At 65.0% G+C, this 27,861-nt stretch overlaps 9 protein-coding genes across 9 annotated transcripts in view; 3 read left to right on the forward strand and 6 right to left on the reverse strand.

The window, feature by feature from the left end:
- Positions 1 to 448: 448 nt before the first annotated feature.
- PFL1_03807 (uncharacterized protein) lies at positions 449 to 7,280 on the reverse strand (the record flags this gene model as incomplete). Its single annotated transcript, XM_007881331.1, has 4 exons — positions 449 to 889; positions 989 to 2,904; positions 3,005 to 3,429; positions 3,526 to 7,280. The coding sequence occupies 4 exons, from the start codon at positions 7,278 to 7,280 to the stop codon at positions 449 to 451; spliced, it is 6,537 nt and encodes a 2,178-aa protein (XP_007879522.1).
- A 1,130-nt stretch (positions 7,281 to 8,410) lies between these two features.
- On the forward strand, positions 8,411 to 9,583 carry PFL1_03808 (uncharacterized protein; the record flags this gene model as incomplete). The annotated part of the gene is made up of 2 exons (XM_007881332.1): positions 8,411 to 8,489; positions 8,625 to 9,583. 2 exons carry the CDS (start codon positions 8,411 to 8,413, stop codon positions 9,581 to 9,583), a joined length of 1,038 nt encoding a protein of 345 aa, XP_007879523.1.
- Positions 9,584 to 9,714: 131 nt separating this feature from the next.
- PFL1_03809 (uncharacterized protein) lies at positions 9,715 to 12,605 on the reverse strand (the record flags this gene model as incomplete). The annotated part of the gene is made up of 4 exons (XM_007881333.1): positions 9,715 to 9,927; positions 10,063 to 10,310; positions 10,432 to 11,976; positions 12,071 to 12,605. The coding sequence occupies 4 exons, from the start codon at positions 12,603 to 12,605 to the stop codon at positions 9,715 to 9,717; spliced, it is 2,541 nt and encodes an 846-aa protein (XP_007879524.1).
- Positions 12,606 to 14,621: 2,016 nt separating this feature from the next.
- Positions 14,622 to 16,060, reverse strand: PFL1_03810 (uncharacterized protein; the record flags this gene model as incomplete). The annotated part of the gene is made up of 3 exons (XM_007881334.1): positions 14,622 to 14,705; positions 14,847 to 14,971; positions 15,067 to 16,060. 3 exons carry the CDS (start codon positions 16,058 to 16,060, stop codon positions 14,622 to 14,624), a joined length of 1,203 nt encoding a protein of 400 aa, XP_007879525.1.
- A 2,006-nt stretch (positions 16,061 to 18,066) lies between these two features.
- Positions 18,067 to 19,539, reverse strand: PFL1_03811 (uncharacterized protein; the record flags this gene model as incomplete). Its single annotated transcript, XM_007881335.1, has 1 exon — positions 18,067 to 19,539. The coding sequence occupies one exon, from the start codon at positions 19,537 to 19,539 to the stop codon at positions 18,067 to 18,069; it is 1,473 nt and encodes a 490-aa protein (XP_007879526.1).
- A 2,692-nt stretch (positions 19,540 to 22,231) lies between these two features.
- PFL1_03812 (uncharacterized protein) lies at positions 22,232 to 22,582 on the reverse strand (the record flags this gene model as incomplete). The annotated part of the gene is made up of 2 exons (XM_007881336.1): positions 22,232 to 22,317; positions 22,465 to 22,582. The coding sequence occupies 2 exons, from the start codon at positions 22,580 to 22,582 to the stop codon at positions 22,232 to 22,234; spliced, it is 204 nt and encodes a 67-aa protein (XP_007879527.1).
- Positions 22,583 to 23,374: 792 nt separating this feature from the next.
- Positions 23,375 to 25,069, reverse strand: PFL1_03813 (uncharacterized protein; the record flags this gene model as incomplete). The annotated part of the gene is made up of 7 exons (XM_007881337.1): positions 23,375 to 23,407; positions 23,503 to 23,533; positions 23,655 to 23,826; positions 23,914 to 24,119; positions 24,215 to 24,378; positions 24,497 to 24,877; positions 24,995 to 25,069. 7 exons carry the CDS (start codon positions 25,067 to 25,069, stop codon positions 23,375 to 23,377), a joined length of 1,062 nt encoding a protein of 353 aa, XP_007879528.1.
- A 520-nt stretch (positions 25,070 to 25,589) lies between these two features.
- PFL1_03814 (uncharacterized protein) lies at positions 25,590 to 26,616 on the forward strand (the record flags this gene model as incomplete). Its single annotated transcript, XM_007881338.1, has 3 exons — positions 25,590 to 26,060; positions 26,186 to 26,304; positions 26,403 to 26,616. 3 exons carry the CDS (start codon positions 25,590 to 25,592, stop codon positions 26,614 to 26,616), a joined length of 804 nt encoding a protein of 267 aa, XP_007879529.1.
- Positions 26,617 to 27,760: 1,144 nt separating this feature from the next.
- The window catches only part of PFL1_03815 (uncharacterized protein), a gene marked incomplete at both ends in the record, with an annotated part of 1,319 nt that continues 1,218 nt past the window's right edge, over positions 27,761 to 27,861 (forward strand). The window contains one exon of the mRNA XM_007881339.1: positions 27,761 to 27,818. Coding sequence (XP_007879530.1) covers positions 27,761 to 27,818 — 58 coding nt within the window. The remainder of the gene's footprint in view (positions 27,819 to 27,861) is intronic.

Genomic DNA, 27,861 nt, shown 5'->3' on the forward strand with positions numbered 1-27,861 from the left:
TTTCGCCGTCGTGCTGCCTTTATACGGGTACGTCCGTCCGCCTGTAACCTGCGACAGCTCCACTTGGCGCACTCCGGGTGTGCAAGGTCCCCTTTGTCTCCGGATCGCCCCCGCCGTCGCGACAAAGGGACCTGGGCCCATTGACTGATGTCGGAGCGGGGCGCAATCGAGCATTAGATGAGGTCAAGGTTGGGCTCGGTCACCGAATTGTCGCCCTGCACGTCAGCGGCGCGATCCGAATTCAGCAGCAGCACATCAATTCGGCGAGTCGCTGCTCATCATGCCGTGGTGGTCCCGCTGAAGACGGACCGCTATGCCGTCGCCGTCTCGTCTCTGCTTCACTGCAATGGCTGGGATAGGCAGCGTCTGGTGGGTGGTTGCATGACCTGGGGCATATCTACAAGGCTCGTGGTGGCGGTGGCAGCGATCAGAGGCGCAGCAAGCCTCCTCAGTCGACGACGACATATCTGCTCTTGATGGGCCGCTTCTTGACGGTGCCGGCCCGGGAGCCCGGCGGAGGGGCAGGAGGGGGCGACATGGCGCTCGGCCCTCCCATCGGCGTGGCGGAGCCGGACCTGGTCGGAGGCTGGGCGGCAGGCGGCATGGTGTGGTCCGCCAGGTTGGACCGGGCACGGGCGAGACCCGGCCCGCCGTTGCGCAGAGGCAGCCCGGCTCCCGGAGGACCGGATTGCTCCTCGCTGATCGGCGGCGTGGCCCGGCCCGAGAAGCCAGAGAGGGCACTGCGAGGCGGAGGTGGCCCGCCAGAGAAGTTGCGCATGGGCGGTGCAGAAGCTGCGCCGGCTCCGCGGTCCGGTCCCGTGGCAGGCGAAGTCGTCTGTGCTCGAGGCGGCGGCGGAGGCGGCGAGGCAGGCGTGCTCGTGTCTCCAGCCTATGTGCGACGTCGCAAAGGGGGAGAGAGGCGACGGTCAGTATCGGTAGCAAGAGGCAGAGCTGGATCGTTGTTGCTCCAGCGACGCGGCCGACTCACCTTTTTGTTGACCCAGCGCTTGAGCTCCTTGTCGTAGTAGAAGGCGGTCTCCTCACCAAGGTGCGCCTTCTTGGCCTTGGCCTGTTCCGCGAGCGTCGTCGAAGAGGATCGGCCCCAGAGCCGGCCGAGCCAACTGCTCGAAGCCGAAGGCTTGAGGCCGGGCTTGTCCTCGTTGCTTTCTTTCTTGTCCTGGTCGGCATCGGCCTCCTTGGCGGCGGCTGGAGCAGGTTCGTAAGAGGAAGCGGCGCCATGGCCTCCACGAGAGTCGCCCTCGGAGGAATGGGCCTGCTTCTTCTTGCTGCTGGAGTTGCCGAGGCCCAGATCGTCGTCCTCGTCGTCCTCTTCATGGTATGCGTTGCTGGAACGGTTCTGCGAGTAGTCGGGCTGCGACTGCGGCTGGGGCGTCCTCGAATTGCGGCCCGCACCTGCGCCTGCGCCGGCAAGGGCATCCATCGGCGACACGAAGCCGCCGTCCTCGGCTGACTCGAGGCTGGGTCCATCGACGTTGCTCACAAACTGCGGCTGCTGCGCTCCGTGCGGCTGGTAGCCGTAGTAAGGCACGTCGTCGTGTGCGGCGCCGTATCCCTCGCCGGCGTCTTGTTCCTTGTAGGCGCTGTAGCCCCGGTACGATTCGCTGCGATCGTCGAAGCGATCCTGCTGGCTGCCCTGATCGTAAGTGTCGACGCTCTGGCGGCGCGAGTCGGATCCTTGCCAGCCATCCTGGTCGCTCGGCCTCGACGACTGGAACGAGTCCCTCGGTTCGTAGCTCGAGTACTCGGAGGTCTGCAGCACGTGGCCGTTTCGCGAAGCCTCGAAGGCGTGGCCAGCCGAGGGCTGGTCGCGGTCGCCGGACGGCATCTGCGACAGAGGCTGGGGCCAGGCGTGGTAGGGGTCGCGAGGAGAATGCCGGACAGCCATCGCCGACGAGGCTCGGTGCTTGGGCGAGGCGGCGCGGCGGTTGTGGTGGAAGTCCATCGCCGAGCCGGCCCGCGACTGGGGCATGCTGGGCGGCGCGTTGAGGTCGACAAACGACTGCTGGCGCGACATGCCGCCCGCCGCCGCGTCGGGCGTGATGGCCGTGTAGTGCGAGAACGGCCCGACGGGTCCGTCGCCGTTGCCGCTGCCGCCGGCGCCGCCAGAGGCACCGACACCAGGTCCGAGGCTTTTGCTGCGGGATGGCGAGGCGGTCGCCTCGTTCTCCTCTCCGGCGATGAACTTGGTAAAGCGGCCCTCGAGGGCGCCCCACACGCCGTCGAGCGTCGGGCGCTGCATCTTGCGCGTCATCCAGTTGCCGCTGCCGTTGACCTGCGGCGCACCAACCAGGCGATCCGACAGCTCCTTGAGCTGCGACAGGAGCGTGCCGTGGAGATAGGGCGAGTTCTTGCTCAGCTTGAGCGCGCCCGCGATGGCCTCGCAGTACTTCTGCGCCCGCTGGACGTCGCCGAGCTCGGCTAGGCGGTAGGCGTGGACGAGGCGGTAGGCTTGCAGGTGCGGAATGCCGGCGTAGGCGTCCTGTCCCTTGGTGATAGGCATCAGGCTCTGGGCAAACTCGAGGATCTCGGTGAGGATGATGCCGTCGAGGTCCTGCAGGTAGTGGGCCGAGACCTTTGGGCTCTGACAGCCGAGGAGCGTCATCCGCACGGCGGAAACGTCGACGCCTCCGAAGGGCGACGTGGCTGGCGCGAGGGCGTAGCAGAAGTGGGCCGCCTCGACGAGGCCGTGGACCGCGAGCCCGTCGCCGATGGCCGTGAGCGCCGCCGAATCGTTGATGCTCTTGTTGGAGAGCACGATGGCGACCGAGCCCTTCCAGTCGGGCAGCGAGGTAGGGGCAGCTGCCCCGCTCCCCGGCGAAACGGCATCAGAGGGCTGCGAGGCATCCAAGAGCATCTGCTTCTTCGGACGGAAGAGGTCGAACACTGCAGGCGCCGGACCGGAAGCGTGGGGTCGCGTCGGAGGTTAGCCACAGGCTCGCTGCCAACTCGGTCCGCAACATCGCACGCGCATCACACTACTCACCAGACACCGGGTCCTGGCCCGAGAAGACGTTGTAGGCAACCTTGAGCGTCTGCAGATCGGCGCTCGTCTGGCCCGAACTGGCGCTCAGGCCGACGCCAGCTCCGAGCTCGTCCTCGATAAAGTCGGCGACGACCGTCCTCCAGCAGTCCTTGTCCACGCAGCTGGCGATCGTCATGGCGTGAGCCCACATCTTCTGCTCGACTGCCAGGGCGACGGCCTCGCGGCGCTCTCCTCGGAGAAGCATGCTCTGGAGCGTCTCGAGGAAGCCGCGCTTGAGCTCGTAGGTGCGCAGCGTCTCGCCCGAAGATGCTGACGGCGCTGCGGCACCGAATGGCGACGCAGGTGCGAAGCGGGCCGAACCTCCGCTGCTGTCGTCGGCCTTTTCGCCAGTCAGCAGCTCGCGCACGGCGGCATCGAAAGCAGGGCTGCGGCGATTTGTGGCAAAGGGCAGGGTGTTCGGGAAGTCAGCGAAAGGATGGCGTCGTCCGGGAGCGGTCGCAGGCGTTGTGCTTGGTACTCACTTGTTGGTCGTTTGAGCGTCATGGACGAGGATTAGCCGCAGCAACTTCAGAAGCGCCACCTTGTCTTCGGCCCTCTGACACTCGAGCTGAGAGTTGGTGCCGCGCGATGCAAGGCTGGCCTCATGATCCACGTCGCCGCTGGCCGAAAAGGACGGCCGACGACGCAGATAGCCGATGCCCGCTTCGACCTCGCCGATCTTTTCGTCGAGGTGCTTGATAAGCGCGGCCTTTTTGGCTTTGGCACCAGCATTGGCGCCGCCAGTGGCTCGCGACAGCGCGGTCGCGGAAGCGCCTTCAAAGGCCGGACCGGGGAAGTGCAGCGGATCGAAGGCGGTGGCGTAAGACGACGAAGGAATGACGGCCGAGAGCGGCTGGATCGTCACGCTTGTCGGTGCGCCGCTGCCGCCCATGTAGCCATAGCCGCCGTACCCGCCATCGCTGGCGCCGGTCTGGTCGCTGGACGACGCCGTCGGGAAGTACATCACAAGCTGTCCGCCAAAGCCGAAGCTGACGATGGGGATCTTGGCGTTGCGCATCTGCTCCTGCATGTCGACGCCCGAGCCCGAGATCGAGCTTGGATACGAGGCTTCGCTGGCATAGGACCTGGCAGCCTTGCCGGGGTCGTAAGGCGATGCCGGAGCGGCGCCGACGCCGCCCGCAAAGCCCGACGAATGGGATGGAGATGCGTAGTGGGCGCCGCCGTCGAAGTAGTTGCCGCTCTCGCCGTTTCCACCTGCTCCCGGTGTGCTCGGCTGTCGGTCGGCGGCGCCATGGTCGGCGCGGCCGTGCGGGGCAGCATAAGAATCGGCGGAGTCGTAAGGCGCGCGGTATCCGTCCCCACCGCCACCTGTCGCGTCGATGGAGCGCTGCGTGACCGTGCCCGCCCGCTTGAGACCCTGCGAGGCAGGCGCTCCGTACGGGCTGGCGTAGGCCTCGACAGCCGGCGAGCTAGCATCCGACCAAGGAGGCCGGCCAGTTGTGGCGTGCGGCGTTCGTGCGTCGTCCGCATCGTCCTCGTTGTCGTATGGTCGGCTGTCCGACAGCTGCCGCTCGTGCTGCTGCTGTCCGTCGTGCGACGGAGCGTACGGGTCTGCGCTACCGCCATACGGAGCGTACGAGCCGTAGGTGTCGTCGGCAGAGGGGTGGGATCCGTAACCGTTGGGCTGGTGGTGCGACGCGTTGTAATCGGACGTGAAGCCGCCGTGGGACGGCGCGTACGGGTCATAGGGGGACTGTCCGTAGGCGGCGAAGCCATTGTCCGGCTGCCCCGGCTGCCCCGGCTGCTGCTGCGGCTGCTGCGACTGCTCGGGCTCTGAACTCCCCTGGTCGCCCCACTGCGACTGTTGGTAGCCGCCATACGTGCCGTCTGTGACGCCGGCGGGCGAGTAAGGGTCGTTGCTGGCGTGCCCCGCGGCCCGAGGCGCGTACGGATCTGCTGCGGCGTCTTGCGCGACCTGCTCTGTGTCCAGACCATAAGCCTGGCCAGGACCAGCCGGCTGAGACCCTTGAGCTGGGCCGTCTTTCTGCGGTGCGTACTGGCCGTCTTCAGCGTTGCCAGTAGCAGCCTGGTCATCCTCCGCCTCGTAGGCTCCGCCGTAGCTAGACGAATCTTGAGTCTCGCCTCCCTCGGGAGGGGCCACCATCTCGGCCTCGCCATGGCGAGCAAGCTCGGCTTCCTCACCCGCGATGCCGCCGGCGGCAACACTCTCTTCCAGGCCCTCATCAATGTGCTCCTGGCCGTTGAGATCGAGTTCCTGCAGGGCATCGACGGCCTGGTCGACCAGCTCGGGGTCTTGCAGCTGCATCGGCTCCTGAGCTTGCAGCTGAGCGTCTGCATCCTCACCGAAGTGGTTCTCGACGCCGTCCGGATGGTAGACGACCGACGCCGTGGCATCCTCGTCCGTGACGGTGAGCATGGGGGGAGCAGGCCCATCCTCGACGGCCGGTGGCGTAGCTGCAGCATCCTCGAGCTGGTTGACCCAGCCGTAGGCCTGCTGCCCAAACGCGCTGGGAGCTTCGCCGCCTTCCCAGGCCGCATCGGCTCCGGCATTCTGCTGCTGCACATCGATCCCGCCGTCCTCACCGCCGTGTTGAGCCTCGTCCATTCCCCAGCTGTAGCCATCTCCGTCGGAAGCAGCCGGCACCGCAGCTGTCGCGTCTTCCGGCGCTGCGGCAACTGGCTCGATCGCGGGAGCGCTGACCGGAGAGGCAGGTTTCGGGCTCCTCCTGGCCGGTCCGCGCGGGGGCCCACGGGGTGGGCCTGCGACGGGTGGAGGCGGCACCGACGATAGAGTGCCCGCTCCCATAGCGGGCGAGACCGGCGTTGCTGGTTCGTACGGACTCGCAGCTCGAGCCTGACTGTTCGGCATCGTCGAAGCTGGAACCGATGGTGCTGGCACGGGGTCGTACGGGCTCGGAACTCGAGCCAGAGTCGCGGCAGTCGGAGGCGGGGGTGCGATGGCCGTGGCATTCGTGTGGCTGTAGTCGTAGGCACCTTGGTTGGTCTGGTCGGCCGAGTAGCTCGAGCCGTAGTCGGCGGCGACGGCAGTGGCCTCAGCACGGTAGCCGTCGTTCAGCTGGGCCTGCTCCTGCCAGTAGCCCTGGTTGTCAGCGGCCTGGCCGGACGACTGCTGGGGTGCGTAGCCATAGCCGTCTGTCCCAGTCGAGTCGTACGCGGCGCCGTCGTAGCTCGCGCGTGACATGGCGGAGTCGTATGAAGCGTAGTTGGCCTGCTGCGGGTCGTAGGCTGCCTCTCCGGACTGTCCGTAGGCGGAGGCGTCGTAACCGCCGTAGCCTGCGTGCTGCGCATCGTGCGCCTGGTAGTCGTGCTGCTGGTGTTGGTCATGCTGACCAGCGTACTCCTGGCCGTACGGCAGCTGTTGGGTCTGGTCGTAGGTTGCTGCGGCGCCCTGAGCACCGTAGTCGTACTGCTGCTGGTCGTACTGGTAGTGCTGCTGCTGCTGCTGGTCGTACTGCTGCGGTGCGTAGTCGTACTGCCCGTCGTACTGCTGCTGCTGCTGCGGCTGCGAGTAGTCGTAGGCATACGACTGATCGCCATACTGCTGCTGCTGCTGCGCATCGTAGCTCTGGTCGCCGTAATAGCCGTGCTCGGCGTAGCCCTGGCCAGCCTGCTCGCCGTAGCCGTCTGCCTGAGCACCGTACTGATCGTGCTGGCCGTAGCCGGCTTGGCCCTCGACGCCGTCATCTGCGACCTGCGGGTCATTGGCAGTGATTGATGCATCGAGGGTCACTGGTGCCTGCGTCGTATCTACCTTTGTCCCTCCGAGCCAGTCGTCGTCGTAGCCCGATGTCGAGGTGAAGAGCTTGCTGGGTGAAGGTGGGCCCGAAGAGCCAGAACTGGCCGGCGTGGTCAGGGATGGCACCCCCAGGCGGCCGTTGTCGGTCTGTGAACCATCTGCGGGGGACGCCGCAGCACCAAACAGGTCGTCGCTCGTCGGTGCACCGTCCGCTGAGCCTCCGAAGAGGGAGGCGGCCGCATCGGCGGGGTCTCCCTCTGCCGCTTCCTCTGCGAGCGACACGAGCGGGGTCGGAGCCTTTTTGGGCGTCGCTGGCGAGGTGATGCTGGCGAAGGGGTCGTCGCCGGAGCCGCCGAATAGACTGGCCGCGTTGCCGACGCTAGGCTGGGGCCCGTGCCCACCACGCCTGGGTGTTGTCTGCGAGACGGCCAGGCTGCCGCTCTCGTCCTGCTCCTGCGGCGGTGCCGGCGAAGCGTCCGAGGAGAAGAGGTCTGCCATCGTGGGCGGGCTGAGCAGGCGAGGCCTGTATGAGAGGCGTGCTCAGCAGGGGTTGAAAGGATGCGGGAGGCGGCTGCTGGAGGCCAGGCCAGCAGAGACGGCGGGAGAGAGCGGTGGATAAGCTGAGCAGGCCAGCCAGGCAGTTGCTGGCAGCAAGGGGACGCTCAAAAGGGTTGCAGAGGGAGCTCAGCAGGCGAAGCACATCAAGACGTTGCGTCCGGGCCGTCGTGCGGGTGCGATGGAGGATGTCCAGAGTCGCCGATGTGGACGCGTTGGCGCCAGCGGAAGGGAGGACAGAAAGGAACGGCAATAGAGAAACGGGGCGGTGGTGATTGCGACGGCGTTGGGAGCTTCGGTCGCCGTTGCTAAGTGGTCGTCGTCGTCGATGTCGTCGTCAAAAGGTGCCGGAGGCAAGCGGGGTGGTGTTGAGCGGGCCGGCCACTGCACGCGGGGAAGCCAGACGAACGAGGGCCGTCGTCGGGGGCACGGATCGGAAGATTCGCGAGTGAGGCTGAGGCAAGGGGGGGGAAAGGAAATAGGCAGGGCCGAGGCGACGTGATGGAGACTGAGAAGGCCTGCTGGAGCCGGCGGCGTCGAGGTCAGGCAAGCAAGGCAGGCAGGATGGAGTTGACAGGCGAGAGCAGGCAGGTCTCCTTGCGTGCACGCTTGGCTTGGTTTGTTGGCTGGCCAGGTTGTCGTTGGCTGGCCTGCCTGTCTCGCTGGACGTTTGCTCGCTCGCTGCTCGCTCACCTGCCTGGCAAGAGCCGGACCGGCTTGGGGCGAACGAGCCACGCAGCAGCTCCCGACCGCGGGTGGGCGAGTGGCAGGCCGCCCGCTGGGTTTTCATGACCCGCCCGCACTCCGCCGCTCCTTGGCTGGACTGGCAGGCTAGCAGGCTGGCTGGCTGGCTGGCAGGCTGGCCCTGCCGCCAGTCAGCCGCCCACGTCTCCGCCCACAATCGATCGCGGCTCAACCGCCCATCGGAACCGGCCGCCGGCTGCCCTCCACTTGGCCGCCACCCGCTTGACCCTCGACCTCGACGACCTCCAGACCCCCTCGACAGCACTACTACTCGCATCGCCTGCCCCACCTTTGCTGCGAGACTACCGTCTACGCCCTCTCGAGCAACCATGGCGGAGGCGGCCACTCCGACCGTGCCGCAGCTCAACGCGGACCAGGCCCGCATCGTCTACGAGAACCGCCTCAGAGGTGAGTTGGGTCGGATCGTCGCCGATGCTGCACACCGCTGAGCGAGAGCCCAGTAGGTCGAGCTGCTTGGCTGACATGCATGCGTCCTCCTACCTCTCTTGCCCTGCTTCTCTCCGCTTGCGCCCCTCTACGCAGCTCGAGCGCGGCTACGCCAGCAGGCGCAGGCGCAAAAGGCGCGCTACCGTGGGCGCAACGCCGGGGCGGAACCCGCTCCGGCGTCCATCGGGCCCAATGCCGACCTTCGCAGCGTCCCGTCGACGAGCCGCAATGCGCAACTGCGACCGGGAGAGGTCCGCATCGTCGGTTCCAAGGGCAACGTAGCGCGCGGCGGCGGCGGCGGCGGCGCTGCCGACGATCCCAATGCGCCGCTGCAGCGCGACAAGTCGCTGGGCAACTACATCGAGTTTGACCTGAGCAAGCTGCACAACTCCAAGGGTGGTTTCCTCGTCGACGAGGAGGATGCGCCCGGGTCGGCAAAGTCGCTCGACGACCTGCGCAAGGAAAAGGAGCGCGAGCGCCAGCGGATGAAGCCCTACCTCGAGCCCGGCATCTCGCTCGACAAGGAGACGCGCCCGACGTGCGAGGTGTGCGGCTCGCCCGAAATCATCGAGCTGCCCTTCCGCAAGGTGTTTGGCATCGACGTCTGCAAGCGGTGCGAGCGCGAGAGGCCCGAGGTCTACTCGCTCCTCACAAAGACCGAGGTCAAGGAAGACTACCTCCTCACCGACGCCGAACTGCGCGACGAAGAGATCCTCCCGCATCTCCTCAAGGCCAACCCGCACAAGGCCACCTACAGCAACATGATGCTCTTCTGCCGCAAGCAGGTCGAGGCCTTTGCCTTTTCCGACGCAAAGTGGGGCAGCGAGGACAACCTCGACCGCGAGTTTGAGCGGCGCGAAGAAGAAAAGGTGCGCAAGCGTGGCAAAAAGTTCCAGCAGGGCCTGGCCGACCTCCGCAAGCGGACGCGCGACAACGTGTGGCAGCGCAGAAAGGACGAGGAGCACCACCACGAGTGGGAGGAGGTCGAGGACCGCGGGCACACCAAGCAGCGCTGCAAAGAGTGCGGCCACGAGATCGAGGTCGAGGTGTTCTAGGCGCGGGCCGCAGCGTCGACTGCGCTGCGACGCCCGGCGCGCCCGTGTGTACTGTACTGTATCCTTTTGCTCCTTACGCTACGTGTATTCCTATCGATTGCTTTGGCTCAGCGGCGGCGTGCGCGCCGTCATCAGTAGATTTCGGCCATCATGAGGGCCACGGTCGAGGTCCAGCCGGTGAAGGGGTGGCCGCGCTGGCCCCGGCCGTCGACCGGGTTGTACTGCTCGTACACGTAGCCGGTCCGCTTGTACTCTTCGAAGACGTTCTTGACGACATTGTGCCGCAGTTCCTCGTAGATCTTTTGCGCCTTGGCCTGGTACGGGCCGGGTTGGGCGGCGTAGGTCTGCACAGCGGGGGAGGAGCAGGAGAGTGAGGCGCGCATAGAGGTCAGACGTCGAAGCGGCAGCGGCAGCGGCGGTGGCGGTGGCGGTGGCGGTGGCGGTGGCCAAGGTCACGAGCCTCGCCCGGCCCTACTCACCGACTTGAGCGCGCGCAGCGCCAGGTAGCTCATCTGGACCCAAATGGGACCGCGCCAGTAGTTTTCGCCCTGGCCAAAGTGCGCGTCCTGCGGGCTGAGGCTGCGCAGGCCGTAGTCGCTCCAGAGATGCTCCGGATCGCGCATCAGGTCGAGGATCGCAGACACCTTGGGGCTGTCGACCGGCAGCAGCTCCAGCAGGAGCGGGAAGAGCGACACGTAGCCCTTGTGGCAGACGAAGAAGGATTGATCTGCGCGTGCGGTCCCGCGAGGACGGAAGTGCAGGCAGGCACGATGTCAGCAGAGGCTCGCTCGCCATCCTCACCCTGCGTGCAGACCCGGCCTGCGGCCTGGGGCCGGCGACCCACTCACCGTTCTCGTCGACCGAGGCGTCGCAGTACATCTGCTCGTCGTCGTTCCAGTGCAGGTCGTCAAGGTTGGCCCGGATCGCCTCGAAGTGATCGCCAAACTCCTCGGCATCGTCCTGCTGCCCGATTGCCCGCGCAATCTTGGCCATCGTGTTGGCGAAGCTGCCCATCCACGACATCAGATCGACGTGGAGTTCGCCCGTGTGCGGTACGGGCGCACGCGGGTAGTCGTCGAGGCCGCTCGTCAGCACGTGGTTCTTGTCCCTGCCGCGCCAGCGGTAGGCCTCGCCGCGCGCCGTGGCCCGGCGGTCCCACTCTTTGATCTCGCCGCGCTGCGTCTTGCGGAACCAGCGGTAGTGGCGGCGCAGGTGCGGGTAGATTTCGCGCAGGAAGGCCTGGCCCAGCAGCGGAGACGAGAGGTGGCGGTCCGGCAGCGCGCCCGCCTCGCCTGCGAACTCCTGGAGGTGCTGCGGATCGAGGCCGAGGGCGTCGAAGCCGGCCTCGCTGGTGCGCTCCTTGAGCCGGTCGAGGTACGCGGCGACGGCCAGGATCATCGTCGGCGGGTTGGCGTAGCCCGGGTACTGGGTCTCGAAGCCCTGCGGCACACGGCTGCGCGATTCGTCGCCGAGGATCTGCTCGCGGGCGACCCAGCCGTCATCGTCGATGAGCCTGATCCAGCTGCGCAGGATCTCGAGGCTCAGGTCGTTGTCGTACACGCCGACCAGGGCGAGGTGGAAGCCCTCGTCCCAGTAAAAGCCGCGCGGAAAGATGCTGCGGCACGGCGTGGCGGTGAGCAGCTCGGCGGGCTCGGTGGGCTGCGGGTTGGCGACGCCCTTGGTGTCGACGTCCATCGCGCCGCTGCCAACGTCGTACTCGTGGACAAAGGTGCGGTCGACGATCGACGGCCCGTACGAGTAGCCGATGCCGCCGATCAGGCTCGAGGTGAGGTCGCGCGCGAAATCGACATCGGCCGCCGTCGTCCCGTCGCCTGCGCCGGCGGAGAGGCCGGTCACCTGCGAGAAGCGGGCATCGTAAGCTGCCTTGGACGCCTCGAGGCCCTGCGTCAGGCCCGCCGACGTGAGCAGCTCGCCCCTCGGCGTCGAGGCGCTGTCGAAGAAGACGTCGAACGAAAAGTTGCCCGAGAAGCTCTTCTGCAAGGCGAAGAAGTTGGAGCCGGGCTCGACGAGGTCCGTCAGCTGGACGCCCACGCGCGGCGGCGGCATGTTTTCGCGGCCGTAGGTCTGCGTGAGCGACTGGAGCGTCTTGACCAGGTCCGATGTGATGATGTCCTGCGCCCTCCACGCCATCTCGCCCGGGACCCGCCGGCCAAAGACGTGCGTGCGTCGCAAGGGGTCCTGGCCGTCGTCGCCGTGCTTGCCGCCCTCCTCGATGCGCAGCGTGAACTCGCCCAGTGTCGCCGTAGCGCCCTTGAGCTGGATCGACTCGTGCGAATCCATGCCGTCCTCCTCAGCGTCGGAATCGAGGCTGAGGATGCCGTCGAGCCCTTCGAGAGAGCTGTACCAGAAGGTGGCCAGGTTCGCCGGCTTGGCTGTGCGGTCGTCGCCGTCGTCGCGGCAGAAGGACCAAGGTCATCGTCAGCGTCGTCAGCGCATGCCTCGTTCCCGCCTTCGCCAGCAACGCACCTGGATCCATGACGGTGCCCGACACCCTGGCGCCCCAGCTGCCGCCCGAGGGGTTGTCGGTGTCGACCTTGAGGAAGCTCGTCTCGAGGCGGTAGTTGTTGACGTTGTCGTTGATCTCCTGGATGCCAAACGTCCGCCCGTCGTGGTACTTCCACGCGAAGCCGTGCATTCCGTCCTGGTCGCTGCACTTGTGGCGGAACTTTTGGAAGCCGCTGTAGTCGTTGAGCCCGAACCACGCCAGGCCGCTCAGCAGCGTCTCGGGCAGCTTGGGCCGCAGGCCAAAGTAGATCTGCGGCCGGTACGTGCCCCACAGCAGCGACGCATCGGCCTGCTTGCGCGCTGCTACGACTTCTGGGGCGGACAGGAGCTGCGCCGTGCCGCTGTCGAGGCCGCCATCGTGGTCGAAGTCGTCGTCGTCGGCGGCGTCGTGGAAGCGGTCGAAGGACGAGGCCAGCGCGGACGACAGCGAAAGAACGAGCACGAGGCAGAGGGCCAGGCGGCTCCAGTAGAGTCTGGCCGTCTTCGTCGCAGGCATCGTGTCCCGCAGATGCTGCTCCGTGGTGTCGCTACGAGAAGTGAGGGTGAGGTGCAATGGCAAGCAAGTGGTCCGAGAAGCCTCGCGAGAAGAGCGGATACCAACCGTGTCGTCTGCCAGCAGCTTTTGCAACCCCCGCGGTCTGTGCGCGCCCAGCTTCTTCCTGCCTCGGAGGCTGAAAGATTCCCTCAACGCCAGCAGCACAAGCCCCTGTCATGCTGACAACAGTTCTGGCACAAGGAAGCCCATTTTGCCTTTCTGACTGCAACAGCAGCACACTGATGGCCTGTGAACATGAGAACACCATCAAAGTTGTTCATGTCTGAGGTGCACGATGCACTCTCCTTGATCTGCCTGACAAGGTGTCGATCACGCTGCACCTTCTGCTCTTCTGAAAGACATGTGTGTGGCCCTTCTCAGCGGCAGACATGTTGAGGCGGTACTGCAGAGGATGACCCTCCTGCAGCTTGTCTTTGCCACTGGCCTGAGGATCGGCTCCCTCTGCGCAACGGACCCCGACAACAGCAAGCATCTTGGGATGCTGCAGAGGGATGTCAAGTTCGAGCAGCATCGCCTAGGGGAGTACACACTCATCTTGCACATTCATCACCTCAAGGGCTTCCAGTCCGCCGTCAAACGCCGCTCCATCCACCCCCGGCTGCCACCTCTCCGCGTGGCTACCAACGTTGCCCTTGAGGCAACTCCAAACCTCCTTGTCCTCCTCATCAAGCAAGGAGCACTGAAGGAGAAGGGCCCCCGCAGCAGGATCATCAAGTCGGTTGCTGAGCTCTTCAAGTCCAAGACAGCTTGCTTCACCAGGTTTTGCTGCCCAAATATGGCCTTGCTGTGGCACAGCTCATGTTGCTTGCATCCATTCACCAGGCTGCTGCAGCATTGTTGAGAGCCAATGGAAGAGCAGCTTGAGTGCTACAAAAAGTGCTTCTGTGGCCAGGCTGGACTGTCTTCAGCTTGTTGATCTGGTTGACGATCTCTCGAAGGACTGATGATGCACCGACTGATGCAGTGTTGCCGTGTCATCAGTCTTCGGCCCCTCGACACCTTGACCTTGTTGATTGCATGCAGCACTCGAGGCTCGTCATCAGTCCTATGAAGCTAACCTGACCGTTTTCCCAGCGGTGTGGCACGTCCCCGTCACGGGTGGCACGGCCGTCCTTTGTCCGTGTATCGCGGCAAGCACGAATTGCACCGTCGACTGAGTTCCACTACGCTCGCTCGCTCGCCGTACCCGCCGAACATGGCTATAGCGCCACGATGTGCACCGTCGACTAAGAGCCGCCCACCCCCCGACCGGCCGGCGGGACGCCTCTCGCGAGCGCGGGCGCTGGCACGATGCGGCGTCGACGACGGCTTTGCCGTCCGGCGTCACTCTCGGAATGTCAGCGATTCGTCTCTGCCGCCCTCGAACAAAGACGCTCGTAGAGGCTAGGCCTACCGTAGCTGACCGGCTTGTCCAGTCACAGCGTCGACCGGTCGAGCTCTCGTCGCAGCAATCGGAGCGGCGAGGGCGCACTGTCACGAGCGACGGGCGGTTCTTGGCGTGCCAGAGGAGCCGTTCGACTGCCGATGCCTTCCGTTGCTCTTCCGCTCGTGGTCGTCACAGCAATGTAGAGTCTGTCAAGCGGGGCCGTCTCGCCATGGCTGTCCCGCACACCGTGGCACGGGGCAGGATGGCGTAGACTGGAAAGCTTCCTCGAGGCGGCGACGTAGGTGGGTTTTAATTGTCGCAGGACAGCGCCGATGACGGACAGCGGCGCTGCATCAGGAGCGTGTACGAAGGGCACTAGCTCGATATGTCTCAACGCATGGAGAGAGAAGGGCCCGGTCGAGGTCGACGCACTCTGGCGCACGGCGAGGATATTTCTTGAAATCTTGCAGCAATCTAACGAGGGTGAATACAGATACAGGGGCTGGGGAGATGTGCTGGGTAACAGAGGAGTGAGACGGGAGTAGCGTCGGGAGGGGTCGATGGTGGAAGGGGGTCGGACGTCGAGACGATCACTTCTGGGTGAAGAGGCCCGTCTGAGGCGTCTCGATGCGCTCCGAAATGGTTCCGAAGAGGCGGTCCCAAACGCGCGTTTGCTGTGGAGGTTGGGGGGCAGATCGGGGGAAAATGAGAAATCGGGCCGAGACGCGTGTCAGCCGCTGCCGCCACCACCTCGACTACTCACACCGCGGCCGCCGATATCGACGCCGCAGCATCCGGGGATCACCAATGCGCACCTTGCCGTAGTTCATACCGCTCTTGCCGAGGCGATGGTGCAATTCGTGGTCCTCAACTGCCAGCTCGCAGCCAAACGGCTTCAGAACAAGGCCCAGGACCGGGTGGGGCCACACAGCGCGGATGCCTGTTGATCAGAAGGGAGACAAGCGCGGCGGGGTCAGCGACGGCTGCCAGAGCGATGGGAACGACGACGGCAGTGCTCAGAATGGAGATACGAACCGGAGTGGCCGAGGGCCTCGACGTAGAGCGTGTAGCAGACGACGAGCCAGAGCTCGATGAAGGACATCTTGGGCGAGACGGCCGTGGCGAGGAAGGGAACGATGAAGACCTCGAGGACCTCCTGGTAGTCGTCGGCGAGGATCGACAGAATGGGCGTGGGGTGCTTGGTGGCGTGATGCTGGCGGTGGATGAACCAGAGCGAGTCAAACTCGTGGCAGCTACGGTGGTAGAGATAGAAGAAGTAGTCGAGGGCGAGTTCCCACCATGCGAGCTTGAGCGGAGTTGCCCAGGAGAGGCCGGTGAGAGGGGCGGTCATGTCGCCGCGCCAGGCGAGGAGGAAGGGGGCGACGGAGCGGAAGATGGTGTAGATGAAGATGGACTGTCCGAGGTGGTTGACGTGCTTGTCGTCGACCATGTCGCGTCCGCGGTTCTGCTCGTCGAAGGTGCCGTACTCGGCCATGTAGCGGTGGAGGCGCTTGATCATAGTGTGGGCGAAGAGGATGAAGGCGAGGTGGTACATGACCCATGCGGGGGCCCAGTGCATCTTGTGGTCGGGCAGGAGGTAGTTCCAGGCCGTGTGGATGACGGGGCCGACGGCGGCGGTGCGCAGGATGAAGAAGTTCTCCTCCCACATGGGGCGGACGGGCGGGGGTCCGCGCATCTCGGCCTCGGCGGGGCGCTTGGCGTAGCACACGTCCGGGCCGATGTCGAGCGAGGCGACAAACTCCCACAGGTTGCGCTCCTTCCACGGCTTGAGGTGCCACGTCGTCTTGGGGCGGACGCCGTACACCTTGTCGAAGCCCTCGCCCGTCTCAGAGTCGATGGCGATGGCCTTCTTGCCGTGGCCGCCGGGCGCCTGCGGTGCGGGCTCATCGCACGCATTGTCCGGGGCGATGGTGTGGATTTCGCTGTCGGTCAGCTGCTGGTCGCCCATCGAGGGGCGCGTCCGTGGGGCCACGCCGGCCTCCTTTGGGATCTCGGCGGCGCTCGCCATGTTGGTTGGTGATAGCGGGTGGCGATTGTACTTTCTGTTGGTTGCAAAGAAGATGTCGGTGATGAGGATGGTGGGGTGATGTGTTGGGTCTAGGTTGTCCGAGGGGCTAGAAGGGATGCATTTCCGGCCAGCTATGAGTTATATACCTATACTGGCCGCGGAGGTCGGCGGCGAGCATGTGAGACTCGCGCTCCCGCTTCAGCCTGCCTATTGCGGGAGCCGAGGGCCTCGACGGTGATGACGATGAACGGGCGGAGACGGCGGCGGCGGCGGATGGGTAGGGCACCAGGCGTCGCACCAGTGCGTTCACACTAGACCCAGCTGCCTTCTCCTCTTCACGGACCGCCACCCCTCTGGCCTTCTCGCGAGCAGCGGCTGCCATGGGCGGCGCGGGGCGTGTGCAGCGACGTTGAACCGGCTGTTGAAATCGCACCAGAGGCAGGCGTCCGTCTGCACGCAGCTCTGTTTGCCTGTGTGCACCTACCCTCTATCCGCTGCCATCCAGCTCGGACCCCGCGGTCGCGCACCGAGGTCGCAGCGCCGTACCGTAGCGTGCGTCTTAGCACATCAAATCAAGGCTGGATTTCACAGCAAGCCCAGCCACCTGCCTGCCTCGTCGAGCGAACCGACCCTGAGAGCTCGCTTGGGCACAGCGCCCGCGATAGAGGCAGCAACTCTTGTCGACGATCGCAACCCCAAGAGCGAGCGGGGTCCAGCCGTTGCGTTGACAGTCGCGAGGCATCCAAGGCAGGGCTTCCAGAGATTGCTTTGCATTTCGCCACACTCGGTGCCACGTCACAGGCTAGGGAAATCCCCGCCCAGTGGGAGACGGAGCGTGAAGAGCAGCGGTCCATGAAACGACGGGGGCAGGGCGGGGCGGGGCGGGGCTGGGGTCAAGGCGTGACGTCTTTGCTCTGGTTGGCTGGCGCTGGAAGAGAGAGAGAGGGAGAGCTTGCCGTGCTGGAAAAGTTTGACGGTCGAGTCGAAGCGAGCGGCTGTGGCTGCTTGCCAGGCGTAGATCCCCAGGCGGTGCGCGGTGCGGCTCAACAACGGGCGTAGGGGCCACAAACACCGTCCGACGTAACGGGCAGCTGGCGAGTTCGGCTCCCGACATCGAGCCTCGTCTCGGCATTTGGGCTGCGCACGTCGAGAGCAAAAGGGCGAGGATTTTGTCTCGTGAGAGGGCTCAGCCGATTCGGCCTCCTCTCTCGTACGACTTGGCCGCCGCGTTTGGTAAGCAAAGACACCTGCGGTGGCGGCGCGACATACAGACCGGCGTGAAAGGCTCCTCCGTCAAACACGGCGTTCTTCCTGGCTCGACGGTAGATACCGTACCCCGCACATCGAAGCCACCGGACCGACGTGTTTCTGCCCGAGATCCAGGGGGGGTCGTCGCTGAATTAGAGCTTTGTTTCCGGGGTCGGGAAGCTTTCCTCGGCCATCGCCGGCCTGTCCGACCATGACGTGGGCCGCCTTCCGCTGCAACTTCCGCCGCCGCCGCCTGGAGGTTGACTACGCCACCCGCGCCTCGCCAACGACGTACTTCCGACCCGAACCGGATATGCGCACCCTCCGTCCCTTCGCCGCCGTTGCGACGCGTTGGTAAGCAAAGCCAGGCCAGGCACGACGGTTCTTCTTCGACGCCATCAGGATCGCGCCGCCGTTTGGCGAAGGGCATTCCGATCCTTGCACCACGCTACCGTTAGCTCGCGAGGATACGAGCTTGTCGTCGACATCATGGCCAGCCCGGCAACGGCGTTGAAACGACTCGCGACGTAACAATGTTCGCAATCACGGACGGACATCTACGGGAGGAACGTCTCCGCATGTCTGCCCGGAGTCCATGGGTAAGGTTTACGTTACAGGCAGCGGCAAAGGCAAGGGCGGATCCGGTAGACTCGATCCGAATCTACGACAGAAGAGGCCGGTGATATCCTAGAAATCTAGGAACGAGAACAAAGCGAAGATCGCGCGACGACCTCGCGGCGACCTCGCGGCGACCTCGCTCAGACAAAGAGCGAGGCCACGGCGCAGGCACCGCCAATGACCAGCGAGGCGACCATCGAGCAGGTGCCAAAGGCGGCGACGCTGGCCGACTTGGACGCCGTCGACGAAGACGACGACGACGACGAGCCCTTGGCCTTGTCGATGCTGCCCGAGGCCGTGACGGCGGCGGCGCTGCCGCCCGTGGCCTGAGCGCCGCCGTTGCTCGTGTACGACGCGGCCAGCTGCGGCTTGTAGTCGGCGTCGCTGGCCTTGATCGTGGTGCCGCTGGGCAGGCCCTTTGCGTCAATCTTGCCGCTGGTGTAGTCGGCAAAGTTGGGGTAGGTGATGTCCATGTCCGGGTACGGCTTGGTCTGGTTCTTGCACGCCGTCAGCGGCACAATGTGCTTGAACGCGGCCTGGATGTTGGCGTACTGGCCCATGAACTCCTGCATCGTGGCGTCGTTGATCTCGTGGGTGAGGACAATGTTGCCGCCGCTGGCCGACTGCTTGCCGATGATGGTCTTGTAGTTGTTGTCGACGTCGGCCTTGGACTTGGTGCCGGCGGGGGGCAGCTGCCAGTCGTCGGTGTCGTCGGTCCAGATGACCGTCTCGAGGCCCAGGCCCGTGGCGATGCCGCGGACGCGGTCGTCGACGTCGCCGAACGGAGGTCGCCAGCACGTGGGCGTGACGCCGACGACGTCCTTGATGACCTTGGCCGTGTAGTAGAGCTCGGCAAACACCTGCTCGTCGGGGAGCGCCGTCATGTACTGGTGGCTCCACGTGTGGACGCAGAGGTGGTGGCCGTCGACGAGGCCGCGCTGGGCCTCGAGGGGCCAGTCGAGGACGTTGGATCCGATGTAGAAGAGCGTGGCCTTCTGCTTCTTCTCGAGCAGGAAGTCGTAGAAGGCGTTGTGGGTGCAGTTGGGTCCGTCGTCAAACGTGAGGCCCCAGGTGCTGGGCTCGGGGCAGCTGTACGTGTCGGCGGGCAGCTTGTCGTGCTTCGGCTTGACGCATCCGTTGAACGTCCACCAGCAGTCCGGGTCGGTCTTGTCGTAGGTGGGGGTAAAGGCGCTAAAGTCGCCGTTGGCGGTGCCCTTGGGCTTGACGCTCGTGGGGATGATGCCCGAGCCCTGGATGGTCTTCCAGACGTCCTGCGCCTCAGAGTCGCCGCTGACGATGGTGGCATTCTCCCACGGCTTGGGGAACTTGTTGGCGATGGCGGCCACCTCGGGCAGGTTGTAGGCGGTGCACTCGGCCACGGGGTCGGAGATCTTGGCCGCCGAGGCCTCGTCGGTGGGCGCGGCGCGGCGCTGCAGGTGCTCGGTGGGAGTGCCGCGCTTGTGGACGATGCGCATGTACTCGCCCGAATCGCGGTGCCGCTGGTAGAGCGAAGGGATGTGGCTGATGTCCTGGGGCACGCCGCGGCCGATGCTGGCAACGGCCGACGACGCCAGGCCGAGGGCGGCCAGCACGGCGGTGGTGGTGAGCTTCATGTTTGACGAGACGGGACGGGACCGGGCGCGTCTAGCGCAGCTTGCTTTGGCGTGTGTAGTCGGGCGACGATAAGGATAGCGGCAAAGGGGGACCAAGAAAAGACCGTGAGTCGGAGCGAGCGTTTGTCGTCGAAGCGCTAGCTGTTTAGACTAGGGTGGGACGACGATAGTGTTGGGGGGCGGAGGAAAAGACGGGGTCGGAGCGGGGCTCTCGGATGGTGGTTGGGAAAGGGGTTAAAGAGGGGGAGGAGGATAGGTCAATCTTAAGGGGGGCGAAGGGGGAAGGGCAGGGAGCAGGAAGCCGTGTGACATGCCGCCGGCGCTGGCGCACCAAGGAGGCGACCCACTTGACCCTCGCCCCCACCTTGCCCCTCGCCGGCGGCGGTCATCGTAGGGTTGTCGAGGGGCGGGCCATGCACGAGCGCCGAAGCAGAACGACAGAAAGGAACAAAGGCCGAGCTGGCGGCGGCGGCGGCGGCGGCGGCGGAGGAGGAGGAGATGAGCCCCCGAAAACTGGCTCGCTCCAGATTACGTGTCGGGAGAGCGACGACGTCCCAGTACAGTAACTTACGACGTCGGTGTGGGCGTCGACGGCAAGTGCACGGCGAGGATCGACATGGTTCAGAGCGACATGGCCTGCTTCTCGAAGCGACGTCCCTCGCCCACTGCCGTTTGGCGAGGTGCGAGCGTCGGGAGACCGACTTCCTCTACATACATACATCAGGCAGCGGTGGCGCGCGAGGGGGATCTCTTTGCGTCCCCACCGGCCTCGTGCCCCGGCTGGCTGCCTCTAGGATGGTAGGTGCTGTATCGGAGTCGGGCGGCGCGAGGTGGGTCGACGAGGGGGAAAGGCCGACCGAGGGGGAAAGGGAGAGGAGGTGGGCATAGGGGCAGAGGGGCGTCCCGTCGAGGTGCGCGGAAGGCTTTGACTGCGCGGCCCGCGGGTCTTTTTGGTTGGGCCTGGCCTGCATGCCGTGCCGTGCCGCCGGCCCTGAGCGCGTGGTGCGCAGCTGCGAGTTTCGGCCGCTCCAGCATGACCGGGCGCCGTGCGTATATGTACAACCTAACGTCGTACGTTGGTCGAGGACGAGATCGTCCTGCCTCTGGCCTAGGCCGCCTCAGGCCAGCCTGGGCGCCTAGCCTGCGAGCGTCGGCAACGTAGATCCTGCATCTGGCGCCTTTTTAGCCCAAACCGTGCGTGCACCGCGGCCGATGGTCCGACGCAGCGATACGTACGTAGTTACAGCTGCACGTACACACACGCAACACACGCACGCACCTCGATCTTCTGCCTTGCTCGCCTCGTTTCAGGCCGCCGGCCCGCCCATCGGCGTCTTCAGTTGCTCGACGCACCAAAGCTCGGTTCCGAACAGAGTGGCGCGGCCGCTGCGACTGCCTGGCATGCGCGCCGCAATCGCTGCCTCGCTCTAACACACTACACTAACCCTCAAAATCCTACACTTGCTCGCTCGTGCCAGCCTTTCCGCCGGCCCCCCCTGCCTCCGGCATCCCTACCAGCCTACGGTACCATGCCGCCATCAGTCTCCAGCGCCGGCCACACCCTCGGCCAATTCACCGTCGCCATGATCCGCTGCCTTGTTACGTCGGCATGATGCCATCGGTATGTAACGTTGTCCCCATCGCACTCCCGACAACTTCGGCTCGCCGACCTGCGTCGCAAGCCCGTTGTCGTCGTCCACATCTCCAGGTCGCCGAGCGTGGCTCGACAGGGCGCAGCGTGGCTCGACAGGGCCCAGCGGCGTTCCAGAGGCTGACGGTCAGGTGCCGGTAGTTGGCAGACGTTAACGACTGCGGATCCGCGCAACGACTGCCTCAAGTCCCCGGTCCCACCATCACCCTGCCCTCCACGACATCCATCGCCACCGCTAAGCGTAAGTACCGACCTGACCGCGTCCATCTCAGCGACCCGGGGGGAGCTAGCTAGCATGAGGGAGCTAGCTAGCATGAGGAAACAGCACGAGAAGAATCTTCTGCCACCGAGGGACGGTCTCCTCCATCGTCGACGACGACCGCGAGGACCACCGTCCCTGGGATGAAGACCGAACGACGACGAAATGGTAATTTGCAATCTGATCTGGCTCCCCGGGCTCGTACGGCGGGAGGGCGACGAGACAGGGTGCTCGCTCATGATCATGGCGGGCGCGGATGGTTGCGCAGAGCGTTGTCCGACGTCCGAGATGCACCGGACAGCATGCTGACCCCGTCCGACTCCCTTGTCCCTCCCTCTTGTCTCGTCTTGTCCTCGTCCTCGTGCACTTGCAGACCCAAACGCAGTCGTAAGTCCTGGCCACTTCTCCTTTCGTTCTAGCCCGTCACCTGTAGCTCCATCGAGTCCGCGCCTCGAGGCTATGAGAAGCAAACAATCAGAGACTCGTCGACTTAGCAGACACTGCCGGGGCGGCCACGACGCCGCGCCGAGAGGGTCAGAGTGATTATCGTGATCAATTCGTCATCGGGGTAACTGGGTAAATGGGATGGGACGGCGAAAGAGGAAGCTGGTGCACAAAAGATGCGCGCTCCTAGACCGTGTGCGATCCGGAGGCGTAGGTCAGACCCGCCCGTCGATGGGTTGACAGGCGTCTTGTGTGGGCCGGCTGGTTGCGTGGAGGAGCTTCACATGCGGGACAAGATCAGGAGCGAGTCAAGACTTGAGGGTGCTGCTGTGCGTGCTTTAGCAGCAGTCGCAGTTCTTGCAGTCCTTGGTGCACTTGCAAGTCTCGCCCTCGGCCTCGCACTTGCAGCCCTTCTTGGTGTTGGCTGTCGTCGTCGTCGTCGTCGTCGTCGGTCGGTCGCAGGACAAGGGAGTGTTCAGATGGAGGTCAGTCTCTGCTCTGACCTGCGCGCGCAAAGGCCCCGGCTGCATCGTATCAGCAGTTCGGGAAGGGAAGCCAGCGAGACACTCACCGTTGGAGCAGGCGCAGGAGCTGTCGCAGCCCTTGCACGAGCAGTTGCCGGGGGTGCAGGTGCAGGCGGAGCCGTTGGCCTTGCACGAGCAGTTGGCGGTCGAGGAGCAGCAAGCCATCTTGTCGAAAAGTGTGTTGTGAGGGTGGCGAGTGTTTGCTTCAAAGGCGGTGGTACGTTTGAGAGGAGGCTTGGCGGATGCGATGAGGATGGGGAAGACGGAGGTAGTGGTCCAGAAGCGAGGGTCCCCTGCTTATATGTGTCGGGACGAGGCGGAGCGGAGAGGCCCGAGCAACGTGCGGGCGAGCGGGTCTGGAGGCGGCGGGCCTGCCTCGTTACGGCGTGAGTGAGCGAGCGAGGCGGGCAGGCAGGTAGGGATGTCGTGTGCGGATTCGGCCGCCCCTTGCCTGAGCGCACCAGCTTGCTTGCTTTCGACGGACGACACAGACGAGATGCCCGCCTGACCGCCTCGCCGCACGGTGCCCTTGCGCGGGCAGAAATCGCTCAAATCCTGCTGGCTCCCCCGGCCAGAGCGCAAGGGAGCTGCGCGGCTTCCGCCCCGCCCCGTCTGGCCTTGGCAGGCTGCGTCACTGCGGCCTTTCCGCGTTTTGCGCGATTTTAGCCCAATTCCGGATCCGCACACAGAGGCCTTCGAGTGGCGCAGCTTTCGCCCGCGCCCCAAATTCACCGCCGCCTAGCCGCATCGTCATCATCCTGACACGACAAGCAGCAAAACTCGGCTTTTCAACGGCGACGATCAGGCGGCTGTTGGATCCCGTGGACGGACATGAATGATTGACTTGGCATTGCTTGCTTTGCTTGCGCTTCGATAATGATTGTGGTACCGTGCAGGGACACCGGATGCGTGTATGTGCCTCTATTCCAACTGCCTCTGCCGCTGCTTCTGCCGCCGCTACTGCTTGACCGGCCGGAGCGAGTTGTAATGCTGACGGTAAGGAGACGGTGTGAGCAGGAACATGTCAGCGGGCGGGCGGAAGGGCGGGCAAAGTTGTCTTGCGAAGGCGTCAGGGCGATGCTCACCTCGCCGAGTCCATACATCTTGCGGTGATAGCTGTGTGCGGAGACGGAGGTGAGATTCCGATTGCAGCAGCAAGGTTCAGTCCTTTGTTGGTCGCCGTCCACCGCGAGGTATCGAAGCTGGCGCGGCGGTCGGAGGACGGTGCGGCACTCACGAGATGGTCAGGGGCTCCCCCTGGTACTCCCCCTCGCCGACCTTGAGCACCGGAGAGCCGGCTTGCACGACGTTGATCTGCGTCTGAAACGCCCGCGACAGGGCCAGGATCTCTGGCTGACCTCCCCACACGCCCGTGCTTTCGATGGCGTCGCAGTACCGCAGGAAATGGTCTGGAGCGTGATCCAAAGTCGAACCTCGTCGTCAGCGCTCGAGCTCCCGCGATGCCATGCCTGACCAGGTCCGCTGCGACAACTCACTGGTCTGCGCTTTGCCTTCGTCGGTGTGACCCGCCTCCTTGTTGTCGATCCCCGCCATGTACTCGTCTGAGTCCGAGATGAACGGCACAAAGTCGTCCGGATGCTGGCGCATCATGTCGGCCGTCGCCTTGCGCGTCTGCTTGTAGTCGACCTTGGAGCTCGACTTGCCGCGGAACATGAGCTGGTCGGCCACAGCAGCGTACAGGCTGGCAGGGACAGAGAGAAGGGGGATCCGACAAGGAATCAGTCTATGGCTGTCGTCTCGCCGCCGACAGTCCGCCATTCGCCACGGGATACGCACCAGTGGCCATCGGGCGTGATCTCGTGCATCTGCACCCCCAACGCTGCGCACATCGCGTCGATGCCCTGCCTCTCGATCGCCGCCTCGTCCGGCTTGCCTCCATTGGCCTTGAGCTCGGCCTCGACTTCCCGGCGCATCGCTTCTTGCTCGGCCGCCTTCTTTTCCTGAAGGATGCCGAAAGAGGCGCAGCGTGCAAGCAGGCAGGTTCGAGACGGATTCCGTCAGCTGCGGTGCTGGTCGACCAGCCGCCGCTTCGCCTCACACGTCCCCGCGCCGGCTCACCTTCCTCTGCTGTTGTCGGCTCTTCTTCTTGCCCGTGCCCGCTGGAGGCGTTGGCTCGGAGCTGCTGCTCCCCTCGTCTGGCGACTTTGGGCTGAACATCCGCAGCAGGCCACCCTTCTTGGCCGAATTGGGACTGGTGCCCGGCGAGGCGGCGGCATTCTGCGATGGCGGCGAAGAACTGCCCTGCAGCCCGTGCAGGATCTTTTCGCCGGCTTCCTTGATATCCTGGCGGAAGTGGTGGCCGCCGTTTTCCTTTTCGGCCTGGGCGGCCTGGGCCTTCTCCGCCTCTAGGGCGTCCCGCTCATCTAGCGCGGCCAGCAGCTGGTCAGCAATGTCGTCTGCGCCATCGTCGGCAAAGGGATCGACATGATCCTGTGCTGCCTGGATGCGGAGGGAGAGGAAGAGAGGAGGAGGCGGTCGGGGCGAGATGGACGAGCTTCAGCACCAGCATCGTCGCTCTGTCGTCTGCCCCCCACGCGAGCAGCAATTGTTGCTCACCGCAATGTCGGCGCGCAGGGAGTCGTTGGCTCGAGGGTTACCCGGTCGGGACTTTTTGTTCTTCTTGCTCGGCATGGCGTGAGCGATGGAATCGACGAGCGAGGGTGCAGGACGAGGAGCGAAAGGAGATCCTGGGCGTGTGGTTACGGGTGATCTTCGTTGTGAATGCTTTCCGCGGGGCTAGCTTTGATCTTCTATCCTGCTGCTGTCGCCTGTTGTATGTTATATGGGCCGAATGGAAGCGTGTCGAGGCGAAGAGGGATGGATGACTTGCGGGCAGGAGCGATCAGCACGGCAAGGACGATGCCGGTCTCGACGTCGAGCGGCGTCATGGGCGCCCTTGGCACGAGCGCCGCCGACGTAGGTCTGAGGGCTGCCTGGGCTGCCTGGCCTGGCCTGCCTGGTTTTTTAGGCGCAAGGGTCCGCCCGCCAGCCACTTCCGGCTTCCGGAACCGCAGGCGAGCTGCCCCCCATCCCTGGTCGCAGTGCAGCCGGTTTGCTGGCCGCCACCACCATCCTCGACGCATTCGCCCTGCCCCCTCCCTCGTAGCATCGCTCGACCCCGATCAGCACCTTATCCGCTCCCGCTATCGCCATGTCTGAGCCCAACGCGGCCGCGGGCAAGTCCGATGGCAAGGCCGCAGGGGAAGCGACGGCTCCAGCGGTAACGACAACGACGACCACGACGACGACCACGACCACGACGACACCAGCAGCAGCTGACGCCGAGTCGCTGTCCAACTACCTCACCCACCCGAGCCTCAACCGCGAACAGGCACGAACAGCTGCCGCTCCAGCTCCAGACGCAGCTCAGCCCGGCAACCGGCTGTACATCGGCAACCTACACCCATCGGTTGACGAGTATGTCCTGATCCAGACCTTCAGCAAGTACGGCAAGATTGCCAAGCTCGACTTTCTCTTCCACAAGGCGGGCCCGATGAAGGGCAAGCCGAGGGGATACGCGTTCCTCGAGTACTCGAAGAAGGAGGAGGCCGCCCAGGCCGTCATCGAGACCAACAACCGCACGCTCAGGGGCAAGCCGCTGTCGGTCTCGTTTGCCAACCAGGTGCGCAGAGCTGCCTATCGCCGTGGTCCCCCTTTTTCGGACTTCGCAGGCCCGCGACAGCTCGCTGACGCCCCTCTTGCCTCATCGCCTCTGTCTGCCATCACACGTGCCCGTCCACCCGTCAGGCCCAGTACACGGATTCGAAGCAGTTCACTGGCGGCGTCGGGCCGCACCGTCGGAGAGACGCCGACGTGACCAAGACGACGACGCTGAGCCTCGTCAAGAATGCAAGCCTGCCAGAGGGGTGAGGACGCCGAAGCTCATGTCGAGGTCGGCGCGACGAGACTCTTCGGCTGACCATCTTTTCCTGATGTCCGCATCTGAACACCGCCGCGACGACAGGACCAACGCCAAGATCTCTGCCATGGAGGCCAAGCTGGCCCAACTTCGGCAGGCGCGCTCCAAGGGCGGCACGGCCTCCGGCTCACCCTCGCCTGCTCCCGACGGCAAGGGACTGGCGTCGCTGCCACCCAGACCAGCAGCGTCGGGCAGCAATCGAGGCGGCAGCAGCGGCGGCAGCGGCGGCAACGGCGGCGACTCGAGGAGGCGGCTCTGAGCGCCGGGCCCTTCCGACCGAGATCGACAGCCATGGCTCTGACGGCACGACCTTCAACTACTGTACTTGTACGCAGCACCTGCACCTGTATCATCATGTCACGACAATCGTTTCCCATATCCGCGGCCAGGGCAACACTACCAGGTCTACATCGATTCGCCAGAGCGCGACGAGGCTGGACAGCGGCACAGAGGAAGCGGCCGACGACGGAGGCGATGAGGCCGTCCGCACGTCGTCAGCGATCCCCTGGCGTACGTTCCGGTCGTTGCGGGAGACGGGTGGTAGGCGAGAGAAAGGGGGGAGGGAGGGAGGGAGGGGGGCATGTCCCGAAGCAGTATGGCTCCGGATCGCCCTCTATGCCACAGCGATCCAGATTCCTATTGCGCTCCGCAGATATCACATCGATCTCGTCCACCGCAGGTCCGCAGCCCCGTAGGACTGACGAACCCTTGGCACCCTGGTATGAAACTCGCCTTTGAGGTCGCGAGTGGGTGTGGCTGGTAGCTGCGAGATCGAGCGCGACAGAGGCGAGAAGACGGCGGCAAGGGTGTCCAAGAGTGTAAGCCGCCTTGCCACAAGCTCTAGACGACGATAAGATGAAGAGTCCAGATCGAGCAGGGGAGCCGCACGAGGGCAGAAAGATGGGAGAGAGACTCACACTTGCGTTTTTGATCGAGAGAAAGAAGGGAAGGCGGCCTTTGGCGAGGCGCCGGTGAGGACTTTATACGGCTGGCCGACGGCGGGCCAGGCTGCTGGATTCAGCCGCCGCCGCCGTTGTTCTTTTCGCAATTTTCTTCGCGGGCCGCAGTCCGCTCCCTGCCTGGGCGTGGCTGGCAGGCCCCCGGCCTGGATTTCGGATCCTCGACTCGACTCGACTCGGAGCGCAGGCTGGCCGGTCCTGTCTTTCCGTGCGACAGGAAGAGGGGATCCAGCGTCAGCCTCGAAAGGAAGAAATCGGCGCATGGCCTGTCGCAAGAGATAGAGGCCCTGCTGCTGCTCGTCGTGATCGCTGGCACCGGCCACCATTCCCCCATCACCTTCCCTAGTCCCGACACATCTCCACTCTCCGCGCACAGAAGCGACATCGACGACGGCGACGACCACAGCGCGAACGCCAACTGCGACGGCACCCGCACACTTCACGATGGCCTCGTTGCAATCCACCCGGTCCGCCTGGACCTCTTGCTCTCGTTGCGTCTCGGGTGAGTGCTTCCCGAGTGAAGGAGGAGGAGGAGGAGGGTGGGG

This window comes from Pseudozyma flocculosa, assembly GCF_000417875.1.
Source record: "Pseudozyma flocculosa PF-1 unplaced genomic scaffold scaffold00012, whole genome shotgun sequence".
NCBI lineage: Eukaryota > Fungi > Basidiomycota > Ustilaginomycetes > Ustilaginales > Ustilaginaceae > Pseudozyma > Pseudozyma flocculosa.